Source organism: Ictalurus furcatus, chromosome 19 (assembly GCF_023375685.1).
Source record: "Ictalurus furcatus strain D&B chromosome 19, Billie_1.0, whole genome shotgun sequence".
NCBI lineage: Eukaryota > Metazoa > Chordata > Actinopteri > Siluriformes > Ictaluridae > Ictalurus > Ictalurus furcatus.
The window spans coordinates 20,608,591-20,626,353 of NC_071273.1; the positions used below are offsets into that span (position 1 = coordinate 20,608,591).

General features: G+C 38.5%; 1 protein-coding gene across 1 annotated transcript; it reads left to right on the top strand.

Annotated features, from left to right (window-relative positions):
• Positions 1–1,357: 1,357 nt before the first annotated feature.
• pnpla3 (patatin-like phospholipase domain containing 3) lies at positions 1,358–16,601 on the top strand. The gene is made up of 9 exons (XM_053650217.1): positions 1,358–1,698; positions 3,096–3,328; positions 3,738–3,803; positions 8,024–8,233; positions 8,627–8,687; positions 11,018–11,197; positions 11,413–11,545; positions 14,036–14,137; positions 15,744–16,601. Exons 1-9 carry the CDS (start codon positions 1,512–1,514, stop codon positions 15,955–15,957), a joined length of 1,386 nt encoding a protein of 461 aa, XP_053506192.1. The 5' UTR covers positions 1,358–1,511; the 3' UTR covers positions 15,958–16,601.
• Positions 16,602–17,763: the final 1,162 nt, after the last annotated feature.

Genomic DNA, 17,763 nt, shown 5'->3' on the forward strand with positions numbered 1-17,763 from the left:
TGAATTAGGTGCACTAATATGATATTGATATTGTCATTGCTAGCGATAATAGGAGGAAAAATTTCACTAATCTCAAACATAAGGGATAACAGTCAGGTTTTGCTCCTAAAAACAAATTGCGCAAGAGTTTCTTTTCCCATCATTTTCCAGCAACGTTCAACGTCATATTAATGACGAATCCAGCGTGAAAGTAGTGGAGACGCTGGTGCAAATGTTGGGCTGCGATTCAGCTATACGATGCTGAGTTACAGCAGAGACTCTGCTTGGCTCAGAGTGATCTTTCAGATGATGAGTGTGATGGTGTTGATGGTGGCATTAGCATGAAAGTTGAAGCTTTGGAAGCTGATCTGTTTGAGCTGATGCATCGGTCTCTTTAGGTAGATCCCACTACACCATCCGCAGGTACAGGTGTGCTCATAAATTTACGAATAAGCTGTTTCACATAACAGATGTTTACATATAATCCAACAGGCACAATAATAACTGAATTTACACAAATGAACCAGTTCAAAGGTTTACATACGCTCGGTTATTAATACCGTGTGTCGTTACCTGGATAATCAACGACATGATGTTTTTATGTTTTGTGAGAGTTGTTCATGAGTCACTTGTTTGTCCCGAGCAGTTAAACTGCCCACTGTTCTTCAGAAAAAATCCTCCAGGTCCTGCACATTCTTTACTTTTCCAGCATCTTCTGCATATCTGACCCCTTTCCAGCAGTGTTTATATGATGTTCAGATCCATCTTTTCACACTGAGGACGTCTGAGGGACTCGTACACGACTATTACAAAAGGTGCAAACATTCACTGATGCTCAAGAGGGCAACACGATACATTAAGAGACAGGGGGGTGTAAACTTTTGAGCAGAATGATCTTTTGTTAAATTGTTATTATTTTGTCTTCTACAGTTTATGTAGCTTATGAAGGGCAGAAGTAAATGAACAAAAATAAGATCTTTAAGCAAAATAATAAATATTTACACCAATCATCCTGTTCAAAAGTTTACACCCCCCCCCCCCCACCCTTTTTTGCAAAAACAAAAAAGATTACATGATACAGATTTACATGAAACAATGAACATTTAGGTGTTTTCATTGCTTTAACATAACTGATCCTAATAATATTAAGCTGATGAGTGGCCTGAGTTGTTCTTCAGGACCATATGTGGGCTCTAAGGTGACAAAACCATGGCAACAAAAATAAACGCCCCCGACAACATGAGAGTTTTTTTATTCTGATTTGTATCCAATGTGTACATCTGAAACACGTGAAAAGAAATATAAAGCCTGTGATCAAAAGAATCACTCAGCTGTTCACATTACACGTGGTTTTTTGCCCTGTAAAAGCTGCTCTGTATGGGGTGATGGGAGGACGGTGGGCGGAGAAAGGGGCTGATCATTGGCGGCTTCCTATTAGCTGAGCGGCTCATAACGCGATTTGGACGGAAAGCAAAACAGGTGCAAACCACCGCGTTATTGAGAAGCACGAGCTGGAATCTTCATCTGCGGGGATGTTGGACCTGAGTGCGGGGTGGAACCTGTCGTTCGCCGGTTGCGGGTTTTTAGGGATTTACCACCTCGGGGTGTCCAGCTGCCTCCTGGAGCGCGCGCCTTTCCTCGTCCACCGAGCCAATAAGATTTACGGGGCCTCAGCTGGAGCTCTCAATGCAGCTGTGCTCACCAGCGGTGTATGTTTAGGTATACTGTACACACACACACACACACACACACACACACACACTTTGAAAGAGTAACACATAGGGATCTTCTGCGTCCTTGTTTAAAATCCATTACAGAAGCATCACACAAACTTCACACGTGATCAATCACATTTTCACGCTTTAATACATATTTTTGTAAATGTGTACTAATTTTCGTGATTTTCGCATGTTAATGTTTATTTGTTTAATTCTCATTTTAAATGTATTTTCATTTGAATTCTTCACATCCTGTACAGTGCATGTGGAGTTATTGGATGTGATTTTGTTTTCCAGATTCATCCAGATTTTATTTTCACATGATTTTTCACATGTAGAGCATGTTTTTACTTTTAGCACGTGATGTTCCCCTCATGATCCATGAATGTATATGTTCATCATATGAAATTATTATTATTATTATTATTATTATTATTATTATTATTATTATTTACGTGTTTGGTTTTCCATGCAGGGCATGTGGTTTTATTTTTCCACTTTGTTTTTTTTGTCCCACATGATTCCTTTATTTACACATGTTAATTCATTCATTATTTTATTTTATTTTTTTTACATATAGCCTATGGGGTTTTTTGTTCCTATTATTGTAGGTAGTTTATCCTTGTGGGTAGTTTATCCTTGTGGGTAGTTTTATTGTTGTGGGTAGTTTATCCTTGTGGGTAGTTTATTCTTGTGAGCAGTTTATCCTTGTGGGTAGTTTTATTCTTGTGGGTAGTTTATCCTTGTGAGTAGCTTATCCTTGTGGGTAGTTTTATTGTTGTGGGTAGTTTATTCTTGTGGGTAGTTTATCCTTGTGAGTAGCTTATCCTTGTGGGTAGTTTATCCTTGTGGGTAGTTTTATTCTTGTGGGTAGTTTATCCTTGTGAGTAGCTTATCCTTGTGGGTAGTTTTATTGTTGTGGGTAGTTTATTCTTGTGGGTAGTTTATCCTTGTGAGTAGCTTATCCTTGTGGGTAGTTTATCCTTGTGGGTACTTTATTCTTGTGGGTAGTTTATCCTTGTGAGTAGCTTATCCTTGTGGGTAGTTTTATTGTTGTGGGTAGTTTATTCTTGTGGGTAGTTTATCCTTGTGAGTAGCTTATCCTTGTGGGTAGTTTATCCTTGTGGGTACTTTATTCTTGTGGGTAGTTTATCCTTGTGAGTAGCTTATCCTTGTGGGTAGTTTTATTGTTGTGGGTAGTTTATCCTTGTGGTTAGTTTATGCTTGTGGGAGTTTTATTGTTGTGGGTAGCTTATCCTTGTGAGTAGCTTATCCTTGTGGGTACTTTATCCTTGTGGGTAGTTTATTATTGTGAGTAGCTTATCCCTTTGGGTAGTTTATTCTTGTGAGTAGCTTATCCTTGTGGGTAGTTTATACTTGTATGTTTTCATGTTGCAGAAAAATGTTGTGGGAATGTGATCGACGTTGCTAAGGAGGCCCGGAAGCGCAACCTTGGCCCTCTGCATCCCACGTTCAACCTAGTCAAAGTGATGCGCTTGGGCCTTCAGCGAGACCTGCCTGAAGACGCACATGCACTCGTCAGCGGCAAACTGTGTGTGTCTCTCACACGGGTCAGTGATGGGGAGAACGTGCTGGTCTCTGAGTTTAGCTCCAAAGATGAGCTCATTCAGGTGAGGGAGCCTTGTCAGTGGAGACAGAGAGATTTCACTGTGATCATAAAACTTACAGTCAGGTGCAATTTTTTTGTTACCATTAGGACAAAATGAACAGGGCAAAGAAGTTTAATTTATAGTGACAATACATTGAGTATGTTCACTGCAAGTGAAACTACCTTGAATATACAGGTGTATCTTGAATGTATGCAATATTTCTCATTATTCGATTGCAATAAAACATACAAGAATAATGGGCCTGTTTCTAGACTTTTTACTCAGTTAAAGCTGGAAAATCTTCCTCTTGTTTATTTATCAGATAATTTGCCTTATTGCCAGCATTTATTTATTAGTTGAACTTATGTAACATGGAATTTTTTTTTTTTTTTTTTAAATGTATCGTAATTTTTTTTTCTCTTATTCCCAGGCACTCATCTGTAGCAGTTTCATCCCTGTTTTTTGTGGTCTGTTCCCTCCTGCCTTCCGTGGAGTCGTAAGTGTCAACAGTTGTAGCTAAACTCATTTTAAACCAAAAATAATGCATTTCATGTTGCATATGATTGCTTACAGTGCTATTACACTCGGCTACTGCCTGAGGATTTATGTCCTTGATATGAGAGCTTTCTGTGTTGGAGAAATGAGTCACTAGGGGTCATGTATCAGGCCACATTACTACGTTTCATTGGCAGGTTTGGATGAGCTTATTATGCTAAGTAGGATTTGTATCTATGGGCTTTTGAGCACAAGACGTTCTTTAAAAATGATCAAGTCAGTTGCATGCCGGTCTCTCAGAGCACTCTGCCCTCCTCCCCAAGTGTGTGTCCTCGCTGTACATTGTGTACTAGAAAGTGCTGGAACACAGCCAAGGTCTTTTTCAGGACTCTGGGCGGGTTGCAGATCGATGTATACAAATAACTCCTCCTTAACTAGGGGTCACATGGGTTCAAAACATCCAACTAGACAGTTTTGAACAAAACCTTGGTATATCTACAGTGGAATGCAAAAGTTTGCACTCACCCTGTAGTTTCTAAAGAAAAAAATATTTTAAGTTCAAAATGAAGCTCATCAACCCTTTAAAAAAATAGCAAAAGCAAGAGTTTATTTTTAAACTTCCGTATCTCCGCACATGATTTGACAAAGTCAGTGTATGACAGTTATACCGGAAATAGAGAGCGAATATTACAACTGAGAGGCACGCAAATCTGTTTAGCAGATTTGAAAGACATTAGCGGTATTTAATAAAGGTAATGGAATGGCATACAAGTTATGTAAGAAATAAAACCCTTGGGGGCATGCTGTTATAGGAAAAGAATCGAACACTGGGTGGTGTGATGTGTCCCGATACTGAAGCGGAGCTTAGCTAATTTCTAATTACAGCACATGAAAAAACTGTTTTATTCCTCTTGTATCACAACAATTTGGTTATTTCTTAAAAAAAAATACACATCCCAATTTTTATCCATTTATGGTTGCATTTAGTGTTGTGGAATGTCCAGGAAACTTGTAAGTTCCTGTTACCGTGTTCTATAAATAATTGTCCTAACGTTTATTTGACGTTATAACAGCTAATGTGACCGTCCTCTATCCTGAAGACTTTCTCATGGTGAAAAACCTAAAGCTACAGCGTTACCTCTGATAACAATAGAACTGGAGACTCCTTTCATAATTTCTAAATAAAAGTTTCCTTCCAGACGACTGTTTCTATTTCCTTTATTATTATGATTCAATGATTCTGTTATCCACCATACACGACTCTGTGTAAGTTGTTACTATGGAAACATTAACGTATTATTATAAACCTTGCAGCCAGAACTACTGTAAGAGCTGCTGTTATAGAAAATTAATAAACACCTCCTAGAAAGGCCAAGCAGAATTCAGCCATGCTGTGGTATCATAGGGGTATATTTATTTCCCATTCAAAACAGCAAATGTCAATGTTTGCATTTTCACTACTAACATCTTAACATTAACCTTAACCTTAATAATGAAGAAACCTAACACTCAGAGTTTTATTGGCATAAATTAAACTTCATTTAGTCCTAGGGGTGTGCAAACGTTTGTACGAAGCTACAGTAGCTCCAGTGAAGAAGAACAGGTTTCAGTTTTATATCTGGACTTTAGACAGACATTGCTTGATATCAGTGCCATGTTGCGTGCCAACTCCCATGCCAGCATGTCATTATGACCGGTTACACCAAGGAAATAGAATGAGGGTCATTGTTTCTCTCTCACTCACACACACACACACACACACTCACTCTCACTCACACACACACACATATACTCTCACTCTCACTCACTCACACACACATACACTCTCACTCACTCTCACTCACACACACACATATACTCTCACTCACACTCACTCACACACACACACTCTCACTCTAACTCACACACACACACACACTCTCATTCTCTCTCTCTCTCTCTCTCTCTCTCTCTCTCTCTCTCTCTCTCTCTCTCACACACACACACACACAGTAGCACTTTGGGTTCAGGAGGAAGAGAAGCCGTATTGTTTAGTTTGTATATGTACTGTGTTTTAATAATGACTTTGAAGACTTTCCTGGACTGAAATATGTTTTTCTTCTGCAGCTATCTGAATAACAAGGGAATTTATATTGGTTAAAAGCGAAAATGGAGAAATTCCCTAAAATGATTGTCTAAAAACAACTTCTATTAATTGATATTTATTATTTTATCATGTAATAAACAAATGATACAGCTGAGATCATACATTTCTATATGACTTGCAGAATCTGCAAAATGTTAATATTTAAAAAAATAAAATAATTAAGTTTATTTCCATTTTTTAGGAATAAAATTGTATTTAGTTATTTATTTAGTCACATATGTTTACATACAGCGGTGCTTGAATGTTTGTGAACCCTTTAGAATGTTCTATATATCTGCATAAATCAGATCAGATTGTCACACAAGTCCTAAAAGTAGACAAAGAGATCCCAATTAAACAAACGAGACAAAATATTATTCTTGGTTGTTTATTTAATGAGGAAAATAATCCAATATTACATATCTGTGACTGGCAAAAGTATGTGAAACATTAGGGTTAATTTGAAGGTGAAATTAGAATAAAAAAACAACAACATTTATTTAAAGAACAGGGATCTATCAGAGTCTGATCTTGTTTGTGAAAGTGTATCATGGCATGAAGAAAGGAGAATTCTGAGGACCTCAGAAAAAGAGTTGCTGATGCTCATCAGGCTGGAAAAGTTTACAAACCCATCTCTAAAGAGTTTAGACTTCACCATTTCACAGTCAGTTAAATTGTGGTCAAATGGAGGAAATTCAAGACCATTGCTATCCTCCCTAGGAGTGATCGACCAACAAAGATCACTCCAAGAGCAAGACATGTAATGGTCCGCAAAGGAACCCAGGATAACTTCTAAGCAACTAGAGTCCTCTCTCAATTTGTCTAATGTTAATGTTCATGGGTCCACCATCAGGAGAACACTGAACAACAATGGTGTGTATGGCAGGGTCGCAAGGAGAAAACTACTGCTCTCCAAAAGAACATTGCTGCTCTTCTGCAGTTTGCTAAAGATCACGTGGACAAGCCAGAAGGCTATTGGAAAAAATGTTTTGTGGACAGATGAGACCAAAATAAAAATTTGGTTTAAATGAGAAGCTTTATGTTTGGAGAGAACACTGCATTCCAGCATAAGAACCTTATCCCATCTGTGAAACATGGTGGTGGTAGTGTATTGGTTTGCGTCTGTTTTGCTGCATCTGGGCCAGGACCACTCGCCATCATTGATGGAACAATGAATCTGAATTATACCAGCAAATTGTTAAGGAAAATATCAGAACATCTGTTTGTGAACTGAATCTCAAGAGAAAGTGAGTCATGCAGCAAGACAACAACCCTAAACACACGAGTCGTTCTACCAAAGAATGGTTAATAATAACTGAATTTACACAAATGAACCAGTTCAAAAGTTTACACACGCTCGATTATTAATCCCGTGTGTCGTTACCTGAATGATCAGCGACTGTTTTTATGTTCTGTGAGAGTTGTTCATGAGTCCCTTGTTTGTCCTGAGCAGTTAAACTGCCCACTGTTCTTCAGAAAAATCCTCCAGGTCCTGCACATTCTTTACTTTTCCAGAATCTTCTGCATATTTGACCCCTTTTTATATAAATGTTGAGATCCATCTTTTCACACTGAGGTCAACCGAAGGACTCTATTAACTAAACTATTACAAAATGTGCAAACACTCACTGATGCCCAAGAAGGCAACACGATACATTAAGAGCCAGGGGGGTGTAAACTTTCGAACAAGATAATCTGTGTAAATTGTTATTATTTTGTCTTCTGGAAAACATGTAATTATTTTATGTAGCTTATTCAGGGCAGTACTAAATTTTTAAAAAAATGCCATTTTTATGATCTCTCATATTTTTTTTTAATCATTAACATTTTGCAGATTCTGTAAGTCGTATGTAACATTATGAGCTCAAGTGTAAAAATATCAACAGAATAATTATTACAATACTATGTCTGTATTTATAGCCTCCATTAGCCCTTTTTTGCAGCCACGTGTGTAAAACTGGCTTCTTATCTCCCTGTTGTGATCTTTCCATAAAGCCAAGGCAGGATTATACAGTTAAAAACAAAGCTTTCTACATTGTTTTAGGGGAAATGCATTCATGTTTAGCACTCTCTCCTTTTTTTCTCTGTCTACACAGAGGTATGTTGATGGTGGGATGAGCAATAATCTGCCCCAGTCTGAGATGAAGAACACCATCTCCATCTCACCATTCTCTGGAGAAAGCGACATTTGCCCCAAGGACAATTCCAGTAGTTTCCACGAACTGTGTTTCACCAACACTAGCATTCAGGTCAACTGGGGAAACGTCTGCAGGCTCAGCAAAGTGTTTTTCCCTCCCGAGCCTACGGTAAGAGTGCCGCAGGAGCCATCCTCCTCTCCCTCCTCCTCCTCTTCCTCCTCCACTCCACTCATCCCTTCACTGTACAGATGCCAGCATGTGCAAAGTATCCGAGTTACACAAGAGGAAGTTAAAATCCGCATGCTTACGATGGTCTCGGTGTATGAGTAATGCAACTGCGCATGTTTATGTTTATAACAGAAAACATTTATACATTTTTTTCACTAAAAACGACAAAAATATCTTCAGATTTTTTTTTTTATATATTATTCTATATAAGGTATTCCACAAAGAACATCTTCTATTCCACAAAGAATATCTGATATAAACTACAGAAAGAAAAAAAAAAACATACAATGATAATAGTAATATCTGTGCACTGTGTTGTGTCTCTTATTACAGGTAATGGCGGAGCTGTGTCAGCACGGGTATAAAGATGCTCTACGATTCCTCAAGGACAACAGTGAGTCATTTCCTGAAAATGGAAATACATATAAATTGCTTACATGTAAATCCATATACATTTTTAGTGGGAAAATATTTCTTTGTATATTGTTTAACTGTGTATTAGTTAAAAACTTGAAGTAACTTACACACCAACAGGACAGGGCGATAGAGTGTTAAAAAGCTGTCCATTAGAGACTAATCATGAATTATTTCCTAGTTGCGAAGTAAGGAATAAATCACCTGGAGGCATGAAGTTATAGGAAAATAATGAGCGATGGTGTGGTGTGATGGAGATCCAACACATCCAACATGGACTGGAGTACGAGCTCCAGCAGCACATCACAATTTAACAACAAATACAGTTTTGAATTTTTTTTTTTAAAGAATGACACGTCATGCTTCTTAGCTGTTTTATAGCAGCTATCAGTCACCAGCCTCTCTGGTTTTCTCTCTCATGAAGTTAGTAAGACAAAATAAATGGCAGCTTGTCACATTACAGAGAACACCGGAAAGTGCAAACTCCTCCGTCTTGAAGAGTTTCCCATGGAGGAAAACTTGTAACAGAACCTCTGACTATTCAATTCAATTCAATTTTATTTGTATAGCGCTTTTTACAAGACATTGTCTCAAAGCAGCTTTACAGAAATATATAAACACGGTATACAGATATTAAAAGTGCGACTTTATCCCAAATGAGCGAGCCGGTGGTGACGGTGGTGAGGAAAAACTCCGTAAGATGTTAAAAGGAAGAAACCTTGAGAGGAACCAGACTCAGAAGGGAACCCGTCCTTACCTGGGTAACAACGGATAGTGTGAAAAAGTTCATTATGGATTTATATGAAGTCTGTAAATAAGACTATTATAAAATGCTAACACTGGAGACTCTTTCCATAAATGTTAAATACACTACTCCTTATTCCTAAAAATAAACGTTACCGCTGGCTTATTAACGATTATATGCTTTCCCATGTTAATAGCACATTTTTTAAAATCTGTTCATTTAGATGATGTACTGTACAGCTACTGTCAGAGCTGTGGTTAGAGAAAATTAAAAAACACCTTCTGACCAATCACAATCGTGAATGTCACATTCGGTGTTCGAACTGTGTCAAAATTCTTGTCACACCACCACCAAAACCCCTCCCCACCCTCCCACATACCACAACCCCAAAAAATGTGTCTGACCTGTACTAGATAAACTAAGTTAATGTACTAAATAAACATTTCTGTTTTTCAAAATCCTGAAGTTCACTGTGACATGTTCTCCGAAAGCAGTTGAAGTAATTGTTGAACATTTCAAAATAAAATCTCAGGCAACCCATTCTGAATTAAACAACTAGGTCATTTTGAACCTAGTACCTTGAAGGTGTTACTAGATACAAAAGTACATAGTTGTTTAATTCAGAATGGGAGATTTTATTTATTTTTTTGTGTGATAGTGAGCTAACATAGCATTAGATAAAGAAAGACTACTTGCACATTGTCATGGATATGCAAGAACTAGCCCAGGACTATGACTCCCAGCAGCCACTGCTATGTCATATGACTGGTTTCACCTGATTCACGTTTTTGGTTAATCAGCGTGACTATTTAAGTCACACAATTTAAGTCACATTGGTTGTCTTGCGTTCTTTGTCTTTATGTGCGTGCCTTGTTTCCATGTTTATGTTTTGATTCATGCGTTAGTGTTTTACAGTGCATCACGTTTTCAGAGTTCATGTTTTGTGTTTTATTGCGTTTGTGATTAAACCTTTATCTTTATCTGCACCCGCATCCGTCTTTACGCGCCATATCTGACACACGTTAAAATTGTAGCCTAACAGCTGTTCAGTTCTGAGATAAATTCTTAGTCATTGTCAATAAATTAGGTAACAAGCAATCATAAAACAAAGTAGAATTATATCTTACCGGCATCGTGAGGTGAAAATGAGGACCCACTCTGCCAGTGTCACTCAGTCGCTGTCTGTAAATTCCTTCAGAAAACATGAGCGTGTTTAGAGTTTTCAGGCGAAATAAAAAAAAGGCTCATTTGGATTACTTATGAAACTGGGACAAATAACAGCCAATGTCACATCGTGTCAGCGCAATAATTTGACCAAAAAAATCTGGGTTTATGTTCCTAGTATTCTAGTTTCTATGAAACATCAGGGGACCCACCGAGTTAATTGTTTTGGTTGTTATTGAGGGTCCTTATTGGTTAATGAGCCCCCCCCCCCCCAATTCGAACACTGGTCACATTCAACAGTTCTGTGGTATAGCAATGAATGAAAGGCAGTAGACTAAGAGAGTATGTTAGGAAAGATTGAAACTATTGCATTAACACCGATGATATGATGTCAACCTCAGATCTGCTGCAAGCTGAATGTCCAAAAGTAGATCTGGCCCTGACGCAGGACATGCCCACCTGCTGCTGTGTCACTGAGTCGACGCAGGATTGGATGCTGCGAAGACTCCGCCTCCTGGGGGAGCACCACTGGTGGTTGGATGAACAGCTTGTCAATTACCTTCCCGCACCCATTAAGAAAGGTGATAAGTGCTACAACTAGCTTTATAACTCTATTTTTATTTGTACATGTTAAAGATTTTGTTGTATTATATTACGATATACTGTACGTATCACGTTCATGCATAAGCCTTCATGTTAAATGAAAGTCTCTTCTAATGAAATAAGTACTCAGGACTATTGTTGTTTGAGTTAGTTACTAGGTGTGAGAATGAACGTGGCTAAATGTCTGTTGCAGTGTTCTGTGAGGCGTGTAAAGAGAAGCATGGCTTAATGGCTCTGATCACTGGTCTGTTGCCGGTACGTGTGGCTTCCTACATGCTGATGCCCTACACTCTGCCAGTAGAGTCGGCTTACTCGGCGGTCCAGAGGTCTGTACTACTACTGGTAAACTCAGGCAAACTTAACACCGAAATGTAATGTAGTACTGGACTGTTCTGTGCTTCCTTTCTACTTGCTCACCAGGGTCTACACTTTGCTCACAATTCACAGCAGTCGTTTTTCATGGCCACGCCGCTGTTACTGATATACGTTGCTAGCAGAACACGGCAACAACCACCTTAAGCAGAGTTAAATAAAGGGATCCATGATGCCCCTGATTGATGAATAATAAGTAGGTTATTCATTTGAGCATCTGTTTCAGTATACCACATAAAACACCCCACCCATGTAACTATATTCATTCTCTGTCTGAAAACATCATGCTACTGATCGTACGGTTGTTAGTTTAAATCCCATCATCACCCGTGTTGGGTCCTTGAGCAAGAACCCTTATCCCTCAACTGCTCAGTATCCTGCCTCATAAGTTATAAGTTATAAGTGCCATGGATATAAAGAGTCTACCCACCCCTGTTAAAATGGCAGGGTTTTGTGATTATAATTAAATAAATAAATTAAACCAAGATAAATCATATCAGATATTTTTTTTTCCACCCTCAATGTGAAATCACAACATATATAAAAAAGTGAAAAACAATCAGAAGCATTTTAGGGAAAAATATGAAAAATAAACAAGTTACAATAGCCTTGTTGAATAAGTGTGCACATTCAGTGGAACACTGGAACCCTAAACTCATGCTTTGTTGAAGCACATTTTGAGTTTATTACTCCACTTAGTCTTTTTGGTAAGAGTCTATCAGCGTAGCGCATCTTGACTTGGCAATATTTTCCCACTCTTTCTTGCAAAACTATTCTAGATCAATCAGACTTTAAGGCCATCTCCTGTGCACAGTCCGCTTCAGGTCACCCCACAGAATTTTAGTTGGATTCAGGTCTGGACTCTAGGCCATTCAAAATCATTGATCTATTTTTTGGTTAAGCCTTTCCTTTGTTGCTTTGCATCTCTGTCATGCTGAAAAGTGATATTCCTTTTCATCGTCAGCTTACTAGCAGACACCTGAAGGTTTTGTACTAAAATCGGCTGAAGAAAAGCAGCCCTAAAGCATGATGCTGCCATCACCATGCTTCATCATGGGTATGGTGTTGTTTTTGTGTTTTTGTTTTTTTTTTTTGCACCCAACAAACCTTTTGGTATTATGGAATGATTATATCTTTTGGAATTGGTCTCATCGGGCGATAACGCATAGCACTTAACACATACATTTACACTGTAACTGTAAATGTACAAACAATTATAGTTGTAACCTATTGCTCGGAACAGTGGTTGCTATGATTCTTCTACAGTGTACTCAGGATAACATAATATAGAACAATATATAACAAGCAGGTTAATCCTAATAAAATCAACTGTAAATTCTGGATAAGACATGGTTCATAAGCTTACCTGGAACCTGGAACTATACTATATTATATAAGTCAAGTGTGGTTATACAATGTATGTGTTTGCACAAACCCATAGTGGTAGCATTTTAGTGTAACTATATTATATATTTATATTTAACTATATTAAGATTTTAATATTAATTAATCTGCAGATAGCTAGGTTCTTCCTATCCTAGTACTTCTAGGTGCTTCCTAGGGCAGGGGTTCTCAAACTTTTCCAGGGCAAGGCCCCCCAAATAGCATTAACATTTGACCGAGGCCCCCCTTTTGCAAGATGTCTTTAAAACACTTTAAAAATACAGACTTCTGAATATATCCCCCCTTTTTTATTACTAATTACCTCTTTCATCTTTATATTACATTACATTAGGAATTGATTGTGTGTGTGTGTGTGTGGTTGTCTGAGAGTGAGAATCATGTATTTATTTATTTTTCACACCAAATTCTTGAGGCCCCTCGGGCACCCCCTGGCGGTCAGCAAGGAGGCCGCGGCCCCCACTTTGAAAACCACTGGCCTAGGGTATCAAATAATGACTAATACACCCTTAAACACCAACATCATACACATCATACACATGCTCACTACAGTATATGGAATTTACAAGTGTAGAAGCTTTCCTTGGGAGAGAAATAACAATGTGTTAATAGTGTCATCTCAACACTGATCAAAAATACAGTATTTGGACACCTGTACATGCTCTTACCCGACTGGGCAGAGCTTTTACTTGCCTAGTTGGCTAGCTAGTGCATTTTATGGTTTGTCCACCCATGTCTACCTCATGTCTCTTCAGTCTGCATTAGTCCTGCACTGTTAGAATTTTGGGTCCTGGGTTACTGATCAGAAGGTTGGGGGTTCAAGCCCCAGTGCTGCCAAGCTGCCACGGTTGGGCCTTTGAGCAAGGCCCTTAACTGCCCTCTCTGCTCCAGGGGCGCTGTATCATAGCTGACCCTGCACTCTGACCCCAGCTTCCTGGCATGCTGGGTTATGCGAAGAAAAGAGTTTCACTGTGCATATGTATATGTGACCAATAAAGACTCATTATCATGATCATTACTTTATGTTTTATGCTTTTCTAAAGGTTTGTGGAATGGATTCCAGAGGTGCCTGCTGACACACGCTGGCTTTTTGAGATGGCAGGAAGCGTCTATAGACAGGCCTGGAAAGGAGAATCCTCAAAAGGGTAGGTAAAAGAGAGAACTCATTATCATATCAGTATCATTTTTCACACTCACTTTAATAGTTAGTGATGTTGTACTGGGAACCAGAGCTTCGGGAACGTAGGTGAAGCTTGTGTTGTGTTGTTTTCCTGTAGTGATGTCATCAAGAAGCCTTGTTTAGGGATTGTTTTAAGAATGGGTCCAGTTTATCGACGTAAGGAAACTTAACTTTAACTTTTAACTCTTTTCACCACTGGCCAAAAAATGTTTTGGGCGTGCCCAAATAATGAAAAATGTTCAGCGTTGAATTTACTTGCGATGTTACACTCCACAGTAGTGGTTAATGGCTCATATGAAAGTAGACACTCATGGCTTTAAGAATTTAAGTTTTCATAAGTATTTCATTTTTTTATTATTTTTTTACTTGGTTTAAATTTTATAATTTTATTGTGGAAGTTGTATAATGTGTTTTACAATTAAAAAAAAAAACTTTAGTTGTGTTGTCCATTTTATCTCTGTACCAGTGTTATTATGGAGTTGTGTGAATTGTTTACCCAGAAGAGGGCCCACACCCTTCCCCTTTCCCATCGCTCTGCTCACCCACTAGCAGCTAAACACCGTCACAATACTCTACACATGGAAACAGTGTCCTGACTAATCTTATAACAGACTTGCTGCGATAAAATAATTCATTTGTTTATACTGATTGAAAATGTCCGATACGTCGATTTCCAGTACGCCAGTGTACTGCTAGAATAAAAACTCAGGGGCGGGAGGTCGAGGAGAATGCTATAGACTTTATTTGCCATGGTTTACATCAGTTATATTTCTTTTTGGTCTTTACTGGTTTAAATTTTAGACATGCTGTACTGTCTTTGAAATCAGTTTCATGCCATTCACAGGTTTATATTTGTGCCCACTGGAGACCTCTAGTGGACATATGAAGCATCAAGAAATAATCAATTTTCAGGACATTTAGCTAAAAAGCTTCAAAAAGCTTTCTCTCATCACTACTTACAGTGATCTTAAAGGAAAACGCCACTATGAAACACATTAAATATATTTATACTGAAATTTTTGTGGTGTCTAGCCATCGGTAGGTGATCGTAGGTGCTGTATTTTCCTGTGAGAAGTTAGCAGTAATGTGCCAGAGTCACAGAGGGACATTGTTCTCGCTAGTGCAGTTACAATAATGTTTAATAGGAGAGAAAAAATATCAACAATCTCAAACATAAGTGATAACGCTCAGGTTATGCTGTAAGCTCCTAAAAACAAAAGAGCAAGAGCTCACTCAGCATTTTGCAGCGATGTTGAACATCATCTTTGTGACGTATAGTGGTTCTTACCTGTAGATGGCGCTCCAGTAGAAGAAGAACTAGAAGAGGAAGCCTTTATTACAGTACCTTTTCACTTGGTGCTGAATAAGAGAAGCAGTAAAAGAGAGAGGTTGAGTTACCCGACCATGTGTATATCGTGTGTTCTTCATATTGTTTTAAAAAAAAAATTACGATATTAATGAGAAATCCAATGTATAAGTAGTGCAGGCATTGGTGCAAATGCTGGACTCCAGTGTCTGCATCTTGTTTTGTTCCTAAATATATTTGTGTTGTGTGTTTGTGTCTTTTCTAGTGGATTTCCATTGCGGCGCTGTGTGACTGGACCACCATCACTGGACCTGCAGCCACCTGACATGCAGCACAACAGACATGCCACTTTTTCTGCCGTTAATTTGCGCGATTACAGCTGGGATTACTCGGGAAGCCCTGAAGACCCAGACAGTCCATGTACATCTCCTGAACAGATCAACATGTTTGTTGGCTCACAGGAGAATTCCGAGAGCTGAACGCAGCAAAACACATACACAAATGGAAGTCTAAAAATATTGGCGTTTCAGACACTATAAATGTCTGTGACAGAGACACGGATTTATGGTGGAGTTTTGGCACAATATCACTTTTTCTATTCACCATCTCTAACCAATAAAGCTGATCTGAGCTCCCAAGTGCACTTAAAACTAGAGTACATCAAAGTGTCCTGTAAAATAATCAACAAATATTAACAGAATGGTAGCAATTCATGATGGCTGTGACATTTCTACATGCACTTCGAAAGAGAAAACAAGCCACAAATTTTTATCTCAACAGAAATAAGATGTTGGGTAAAAAGTGTTTTCTAAATATATAATTGATTTCTGTGAAACCTAAGTATAATAATATGATTAAAAGTATATATAAATTCAACCCCAGAATGATTGGTACCTTTCATGAAATTAAGCAAAACTTTTAATAGATGATATAAATGAATATGTAATTATTTCTTTTTAAACCAATTTTGCAAGTTTTTATTATGACCCTGATTATGCTGAATGACATATTTACCTCTTTGTGTATTTTTATATTACCTGACTTGTCAATAACCAGTTTTTATTTCCAGAGTTAGATTAATCAGCTCAGTTAGTATAAAAATAAAACCATTGTTTGGGCAGTGGTGGGCAGTGGTTAAGGCTCTGGGCTGCTTATTAGAAAGTCATGAGTTCAAGCCCCAGCATGTTATATAGTGGTTAGCACGCTCGCCTCACGCCTCCAGGGTCGGGGGTTCGATTCCCATGGCCCTGTGTGTGTGGAGTTTGCATGTTCTCCCCGTGCTGCGGGGGTTTCCTCCAGGTACTCCGGTTTCCTCCCCAGTCCAAAGACATGTATGGAAGGCTGACTGGCATGTCCAAAGTGTCCGTAGTGTATGAATGGGTGTGCGAGTGTGTATGTGATTGCCCTGCGATGGATTGGCACCCTGTCCAGGGTGTCCCCCTCCTTGTGCCCCATGCTCCATGGGATAGGCTCCAGGCTCCCCATGACCCTATAGGATAAGCTGGATGGATACATGGATGAACTTTTTCCACCTCAGGTCATTCTTAGGCCAAATCAGCACAAGCACAGACATTTTCACTTTCACTCATTACTGTGACTTAACCTTAGACATTAGTTACATATGAGATGATTAATGCAATTACTGAGTCAAACATTTCCTACATGAGCATGCACTGGTTAAATGCTGATTTAAACACTCCACTACTGGGAGACACAGGACATTCCTAACTTAGTACATACTTATACCATTTCCTTAGAAATTTAATTAGAAAATACTCTATATCGTCCAGCAAATACTACCTACTACATTATTCCAATAAGCAGTCACAGAGGGTACAAAACACAGTGAAGTGAAACAAAACACTGTTAGCAGGAGTGTCAACAGGATTAAATGAGACTGGTAGCAAGCAGCAACACCTGATGGAGTAGAACCAATGACTATGGGAAATCCTTTTGGGTTAATGGGAGACAGAAAATGATCAAGAAATTCCTTATATGAGAATTAATTAACCATCTGACTAACAGAATGTTGTTGTTGTTTTTTTTAATCAAACCAAGTCTGGAAAATATTGATTTATTCTTGTATAGAATATTACAATTATTCCCAGTTAACTGCTTGTAAGGTGAGCAACTGTGCTTGTATATCAGTGACCAAGCCAGAGGAAAAGTATGCCTGTGAAAAGCAGATCGTGTTGCTGGTCATTTATTTATTTTTTTTTATAATAATTATAATTTTTGTAAATAATTACACATCAGAAGGAAGTCAAGGCCACCAAACTGAGAAA